This window comes from Coregonus clupeaformis, chromosome 24 (assembly GCF_020615455.1).
Source record: "Coregonus clupeaformis isolate EN_2021a chromosome 24, ASM2061545v1, whole genome shotgun sequence".
Taxonomy (NCBI): domain Eukaryota; kingdom Metazoa; phylum Chordata; class Actinopteri; order Salmoniformes; family Salmonidae; genus Coregonus; species Coregonus clupeaformis.
In genome coordinates, this window is record NC_059215.1 from 13213754 (window position 1) to 13221904 (window position 8151).

The 8151-nt window shown below is 42.2% G+C and overlaps 1 protein-coding gene across 12 annotated transcripts in view; it reads right to left on the reverse strand.

Moving 5' to 3' along the window:
- Window positions 1-7375, reverse strand: part of LOC121538007 (complement receptor type 1) — a 137256-nt gene extending 129881 nt beyond the window's left edge. For 6 of the 12 annotated variants that reach the window (XR_006657379.1, XR_006657376.1, XR_006657378.1 and 3 more), the window contains exons 1-7: window positions 7223-7370; window positions 6274-6363; window positions 5913-6101; window positions 5600-5699; window positions 5336-5409; window positions 5033-5215; window positions 4181-4354 (exon numbers count right to left, since the gene is read on the reverse strand). Coding sequence is in view for 7 of the 12 variants with exons in the window: in XM_045207047.1 (XP_045062982.1) it covers window positions 4181-4354; window positions 5033-5215; window positions 5336-5409; window positions 5600-5699; window positions 5913-6101; window positions 6274-6349 (796 nt within the window). In the remaining 5 variants the exon portion in view is untranslated. Of the gene's footprint in view, window positions 1-4180; window positions 4355-5032; window positions 5216-5335; window positions 5410-5599; window positions 5700-5912; window positions 6102-6273; window positions 6364-7222 lie in introns of all 12 variants that reach the window. The other 6 variants (XM_045207042.1, XM_045207041.1, XM_045207046.1 and 3 more) reach the window with 5 other exon arrangements.
- Window positions 7376-8151: the final 776 nt, after the last annotated feature.

An 8151-nucleotide genomic window follows, 5' to 3' on the forward strand; every position in this document is an offset into this window, starting at 1 on the left:
GGGTTATGTTTTTCTCCATGACTACTTGACAGGTACATTGTTACATATTCAGATCACAATCCATCCTTTGTTTCAGGTGAAAGAGAGTCTGATGGAGAAAAGCCACCATAAACTACCACTGGATGACAATCAGATTCAATTTGAATGTATAATTCAAGTGTCAATAAAAGTTTAAAAATTAAATTAAAAAGGTCATTTAGCAGACGCTCTTATCCAGAGCGACTTACAGGAGCAATTACGGTTAAGTGCCTTGCTCAAGGGCACATCGACAGATTTTTCACCTAGTCGGCTCGGGGATTAGAACCAGCGACCTTTCGGTTACTGGCACAACGCTCTTAACCACTAAGCTACCTGCCGCCCTGCCGTTTAGACAAGCATATATCAGAACCAATGATGATTCTGCACCTCAGCCACAGACTATGACATGTAACTTGGTGTTGAGGTCCTTCCAAAGCCTCAGACAGACACCACTGGGTTATTGTATTACCACAAAGGATCAAAGGTTAGGCTAATACAATGAGTTAAGGTGTTAGGTGCCAAAGTGTTAGCATAATATATTTTCTCTATCAACACTAAAATATGTGAATTCAGGTCATTCAGCTGTACAACAGGCACTCTCTGATTTCCTGTAGGTTAGGTAATGCTATGGAGAAGAACATGAGGGGTCAGAAGCAAAGCCATTGCTAGGCTATATACAGTATACTGAGTGTACAACACATTGAGTTGCACCCCCTTTTGCCCTCAGCATAGATTCTACAAGCTGTCGAAAGCGTTCCACAGGGATGCTGGTCCATGTTGACTCCAATGCTTCCCACAGTTGTGTCAAGTTGGCTGGTGGACCATTCTTGATACACATGGGAAACTGTTGAGCGTGAAAACGCAGTAGCGTCTGGCACTTACTACCATACCCCATTCGAAAGGCACTTAAATTTGTCTTGCCAATTCACCATCTGAATGGCACACTTACACAAGCTATGTCTCAAGGCTTAAAAATCCTTCTTTAACCGGTCTCCTCCACTTCATCTACACTGATTGAAGTGGATTTAACAGGTGACATCAATAAGGGATCATAGCTTTCACCTAAATTTACCTGGTCAGTCTATGTCATGGAAAGATCCGTTTATTAGGTACTCCCATCTAGTACCAGGTCAGACCCCCCGTTGCCTCCAGAACAGCCGGAATCCTTCGGGGCATTCTACAAGGTGTCGGAAACATTTCACAGGGATGTTGTTCCATGACGACGCGATGGCATCTCGCAGTTGCTGCAGATTGGACGGCGGTACATTCATGCTGCGAACAGCCCGTTCCATTTCATCCCAAGGATGCTCTATTGGGTTGAGGTCTGGGGAATGCTCAGGCCACTCAAGTGAACTCGTCATGTTCCAGGCAATGTTTTTCCACTCCTCAATTGTCCAGTGTTGGTGATCACGTGCCCACTTGAGCCTCCTCTTCTTGTTTTTAGCTGATAGCAGTGAAACCCGGTGTGGTCTTCTGATGCAATAGCCCATCCCTGACCAGGATCGACGAGTTGTGCGTTCCGAGATGCCGTTCTGCACACCACTGTTGTACTGTTTCATTATCTGTCTGTTTGTGGCCTGCATGTTAGCTTGCACGATTCTTGCCATTCTCCTACGACCTCACTCAACAACAAGCTGTTTTCGCCCACAGGACTGCCGCTGACTGGATGTTTTTTTGCTTTTCCCACCATTCTCGGTAAACCCTAGACACTGTCGTGCGTGAAAAGCCCAGTGTGTGAAATGCCCGGCTGTTGTTTCTTAGATACTGGATCCGGCCTGCCTGGCACTGATGATCATTCCACGCTCAGTCGCTTAAGTCACTTGTTTAGCCCATTCTTATGTTCAATCGAACAGTAACTGAATGCCTCAATGCCTGCTTTATATAGCAAGCCATGGCCACGTGACTCACTGTCTGTAGGAGCGATCCTTTTTCGTGAATGGGTGGTGTACCTCATAAACTGTGTGAGAATATACAGTTGAAGTCGGAAGTTTACATACACTTAGGTTGGAGTCATTAAAACTCGTTTTTCAACTACTCCACAAATTTCTTGTTAACAAACTATCATTTTGGCAAGTTGGTTAGGACAGTTATTTTTCCAACAATTGTTTACAGACAGATTATTTCACTGTATCACAATTCCAGTGGGTCAGAAGTTTACATACACTAAGTTGACTGTGCCTTTAAACAGCTTGGAAAATTCCAGAAAATGATGTCATGGCTTTAGAAGCTTCTGATAGGCTAATGGACATCATTTGAGTCAATTGGAGGTGTACCTGTGGATGTATTTCAAGGCCTACCTTCAAACTCAGTGCCTCTTTGCTTGACATCATGGGAAAATCAAAAGAAATCAGCCAAGACCTCAGAAAAGAAATTGTAGACCTCCACAAGTCTGGTTCTTCCTTGGGAGCAATTTCCAAACGCCTGAAGGTACCACGTTCATCTGCACAAGCAATAGTACGCAAGTATAAACACTATGGGACCACGCAGCCATCATACCGCTCAGGAAGGAGACGCGTTCTGTCTCCTAGAGATGAACGTACTTTGGTGTGAAAAGTGCAAATCAATCCCAGAACAGCAAAGGACCTTGTGAAGATGCTGGAGGAAACAAACAAAAGTATATATATCCACAGTAAAACAAGTCCTATAATCAACATGACCTGAAAGGCCGCTCAGCAAGGAAGCCACTGCTCCAAAACCGCCATAAAAAAGCCAGACTACAGTTTGCAACTGCACATGGGAACAAAGATCGTACTTTTTGGAGAAATGTCCTCTGGTCTGATTAAACAAAAATAGAACTGTTTGGCCATAATTACCATTGTTATGTTTCGAGGAAAAAGGCGGGTGCTTGTAAGCCGAAGAACACTATCCCAACCGTGAAAGACGGGGGTGGCAGCATCATGCTGTGGGGGTGCTTTGCTGCAGGAGGGACTGGTGCACTTCACAAAATAGATGGCATGAGGAAGGAAAATGATGTGAATATATTGAAGCAACATCTCAAGACATCAGTCAGGAAGTTAAAGCTTGGTCGCAAATGGGTCTTCCAAATGGACAATGACCCCAAGCATACTTCCAAAGTTAAGGAAAAATGTCTTAAGGACAACAAAGTCAAGGTATTGGAGTGGCCATCACAAAGCCCTGACCTCAATCCTATAGAGAATTTGTGTGCAGAACTGAAAAAGCGTGTGCGAGCAAGGAGGCCTACAAACCTGACTCAGTTACACCAGCTCTGTCAGGAGGAATGGGCCAAAATTCACCCAACTTATTGTGGGAAGCTTGTGGAAGGCTTCCCGAAACGTTTGACCCAAGTAATTTTTTTTTAAAGGCAATGCTACCAAATACTAATTGAGTCTATGTAAACTTCTGACCCGCTGGGAATGTGATAAAAGAAATAAAAGCTGAAATAAAGAATTCTCTACTATTATTCTGACATTTCACATTCTTAAAATAAAGTGGTGATCCTATATACACACACAGTTGTAATCGGAAGTTTACATACACCTAAGACAGGGCATTTTTACTAGGATTAAATGTCAGGAATTATGAAAAACTGAGTTGATATGTATTTGGCTAAGGTGTATGTAAACTTCCGACTTCAACTGTGTGTGTATATAAATAAATAAATAACATTAGATTAGGATTGTGCCAAGCAGTATCAAAATGCTCTTAACGTGGACTATGGTTCTCTTTGTAGTAGCTGCAGTAGTTGTGGTAGTGGGGGGCTTTGTTGTAGTCAGAAGGGCTATAAAGACATTACATATAATTAGGCCACTAACTATTCTTGTCCGGTCTGTCACAACACTTTACTGTTGTGATCCCTCAAATGCTTTAGTCAGCCAGTGTGGTCTGAGGAGTAGAATGGTGTTGGACCAGATAGCTAGTCAATCACTCAAAATGTAAAAAGGGAAAATAAATACTTGAGGTTGCTATGCACAGGCATGTATATGGTGAAAAATAACAATTAGCATGAACATTAACAAACATACCATATTTTCTTATCAAAAAGGCCTCAATGTGTTTAAATTAGTTCAGGTCAATTCCATTAACAAATACAGTTTGCTGACACATTGGTCCTCTGTTCCTACACACCAAATGGTGCACAAACTATCTGAGCTAAAATATAGGCTAAAGTGTGTTAAATAACAAACACTGAAATCAGTCTTACCTCTGCATGTAGGGAAAGGAGCTGACCAGCCTTCTATTTCACAGGTCAGACTGGCTTGTCCCTCCATCTCATATCCAGCGTTGCACTTATATGTCACAAAAGACTTGTACGTATAGGGGGGACGGCCTTCAATCCGAACGCCATTGTCAACAACAGGAGGAGGACATGAGACCACTGCAGACATAAACAAAGAGAGATGTCATTAGCTACTGTTTTGAGGTGAACAATGTGACCCAAGTATATTATTTATTGGTTTTAGACTACTTGAAGCAATAAACAATGTTGTTATAGTCACCCATTTATGAATCCTGCAACTAATCATTTTCTAACAAATAAATAGGGTAGATTCTATTGTAACCCACTTCCTCTGAGCTTAATGTTGCATCATGGTTTTTAGAATAGGCCTACACATTATCCATGTTTTAGACTGCTTGCTTAGCCTGTTTCATGCACATCTGTGCTTATGTTCTATTTTATTAGGCTAGATACTGTGATATTTACACATTTCTTTCAGAGGAGGTCATCTGGAACATGCTCACGATTGTGTGGTGGAGGAAAAAAGTGGAGCCCAATAGATTTGATCAGTGTAAGCCACGTTTCAAACTCATTCCATGGAGGGCCGTGTGTCTGCGGGTTTTCACTCCTCCGTTGTACTTGATTGATGAATTAAGATCACTAATTAGTAAGGAACTCCTCTCACCTGGTTGTCTAGGTCTTAATTGAAAGGAAAAACCAAAAACCATCAGACACTAGGCCCTCCATGGAATGAGTTTGACACCCCTGGTGTAAGCAGTTCTATATTTTGTTAACAACCATACTTAGAATTGGAAAAAAGGCAAGCTTTCAACGTACTTTTACACTCAGGTGGAGCTGGCTGGAATTCTCCATTCTCAGAGCAGGTTATGGATTTAGTTCCAACCAGAGTGTAATCCTTCTCACAGCCATATTGCACTACATCTCCAAAGTTATACGTCTCTTCAGGTGGGACAACTGGCCCACCATTGACAATGGTGGGGGGCTTTCCACACTTCACCACTGCAGATTAGAGCACAACCGCAGTTATAATCAGTTATGAAGAGTTTTGATTTAGGCACAAGCACAGAACTGTTAAAGTTATTGTTATTTTCACTTGACATGCTCCTTCAGATGACTAACCTTCACATACAGGAACTCTGCCATCCCAGCCTCCGTCCATACAGGTCCTTACACCGCTGCCCACAAGCAAATAGCTGAAAAAGAGAAAGATTAGACAATATGAGACAGTATTTGGAGCTTTGCTTTTAGGACAACAAGGGTTACAACAGAGAGCTCTGATCAAAATAGTAACGACAGATAATATGCCAAACATTAAAAAAATTAACGTTTTGTTTAACTTTTAGGGAGGGGAAGTTTGAGTAAGGCAAATAGCCTTGCACTGACCCAGTGTTACAGGTAGCAACAACCTTGTCACCAAACAAGATCCCCTCAGAGAGATTAAAATGGCCGTTCATCACTTCTCCTGGGGAGCCACACGACTTCCCTGAAACAACCATAGAGAAAACCAGTCAGACTTTCAAAATGACAGTGGCAAAGAGTTGAATGTTAGCACAAAACAGGTCCGAATTCCAGGCTAGTATTTCAAGAAGATCTATGGATGGGCAATGAATATATCAAGTTGCGAGTGGGTAACTAAAAACAGGAAACATTTACAAGAGTATGGCATAACTTTAAAGAACAAAAACAATTATATTACTTTCGCATTCCAGTTTCACTTTACTCCACACGCCAGCAGTACAGGTGACTGTACGAGACCCTCCTGCACGGACATATCCAATTGCACAGTCAAAAGTGACATTTGCTCCGTCTACAAATGTCTCATGAGTGATTAAGGCATCTGACAAAACCATGTTTGGCCCTCCTATGGGTTTGGTGCAGTTTTGAGCTGAAAGAGGTGGAGACAAAATGGAGTTTATGTTAATGACCAAGGTGAACAAATACAGGAGACAACACCTTCAATTCAACCCATAAACTGTAGTAGTGTAAGCTTCACACCACCGTCTGTAGACAGAGATGCAAAGAAATAGGATTCTGATTCTATACAGATATGACCCCACCTTGAATAGTGAGAAACATCAAGGCCAGCTGGACCATCCATATCGTCAAGGACCAACAGACGTTAGAGGGCTGCATGACGTCTTCTTTTCCTGTAACAAGCAGCAGCACACAATTTCCTGGATTGGTTGGTTTGCTTGTACTGTAACGTTTTGCCAGATCCCCACCTAAGCGGATGAACTTCTCACAATATCCACTAGCTGACTAAACTCAATGATTTACGATGGAGCTGAGCGGCGACTAGTGTGCGGACAGGAGCTCCGACGTCACATAAAATGACAGATTTCAGAACCCAAAGAATAGCACCTGTGATTTAAAAAAATTCGTAAAAAATAATATACATTTAGCAAATTTGTAAAACACATTGTACGAATTGCAATTAGTAACATGTTGTACGAATTGCAATTAGTAACATGTTGTACGAATTGCAATTAGTAACATGTTGTACAAATTGCAATTAGTAACATGTTGTACAAATTGCAATTAGTAACATGTTGTACAAATTGCAATTAGTAACATGTTGTACAAATTGCAATTAGTAATATATCATACGAAACGGATGATGGACATTCACAAATTAATATACCATAAGAAACTTAACATATAATACTATAGAGACAGTCCTTGATTTACGTAAAGAATAATATGAAACGCTCTGAGACCACGTTGGACAGCTACGTTCCGGATGTTTCCAAAACCGTACCGCAAACGATCAGATCGAGCGTCTGGGCTCTTAACAAAATTCCCCTGGGAAGAAGACACTACATACTGTACTGTTTTTTAAGATACTTTAATCAATAGGGGCTAACGGTAGTTAGCGTCTATGAATGGGGTAGGGCTAACTAGAAAGCCTGGCTAATTGTAGCTGCATCTGCTAGCTACCTGTTCGCGTACATGGCACTTTTTAGAATAATTTACAATAATTATCAGCGGTATTTGGAAAAATATTACCTTATTGTTCAAATGGTCTGTACGCTTTCTTCAACTAGTAACGATGTCTGCCTGACTAGCAACTTGACGTTTGTGTTGCACCTTTCTTTAAGGGCAGTGCTCCTCCATTTCAGGTAAGACAAGGGGGCGTGTCTTTAATAAAGGGCCTGTAAGTAGCAAGATATACAATTTCAATTTGTGGAGAAAGGGCAGTGGGCACAAAAAGGCATAGCACATAAAAGCACAAATAGAAGTGATTTATAGGTCAATAATGAACACTTGACATAGAGAGAAATAGTAATGGCATCTTTTTGTTGGCAATAACTCCACCATTGGCTAACCCTTAGCTGCCACCCTCATAGTCTCCACTGAGGACAAATGTAAGTCATTCAAACGTGTTAACCCTCACAAGGCTGCCGGCCCAGATGGCATCTCTAGCCATGTGCAGACCAGCTGGCTGTTGTGTTCTCTGACATTTTCAATCTCTCCCTAGCTCAGGCCTCTATATCCACCTGCTTCAAGATGTACACTATCATCCCTGTGCCCAAGAAAGGGAAAGTAACTGAACTGAATGACTACCGACCAGTGGCACTCACTTCCGTCATCATGAAGTGCTTCGAGAGGCTAGTCAAAGACCATATCACCTACTACCTCCCCGACACACTCAACCCTCTCCAATTCGCCTACCGGCCTGACAGATCCACGAACGACGCAATCGCCATTGCACTACACACTGCCCTTACCCACCTGGACAAAAGGAATGCATATGTGAGGATGCTGTTCATCGCTGACCACACAACAGTAGTAGGCTGGATCACCAGCAACAACGAGACAGCCTACAGGGAGGAGGTAGGCACTCTGACAGCGTGGTGCCAGGTAAACAACCTCTCCCTCAATATAAGAAAAACAAAGGAGCTGATTGTGGACTTCAGGAGGAACCAGGCTGGACA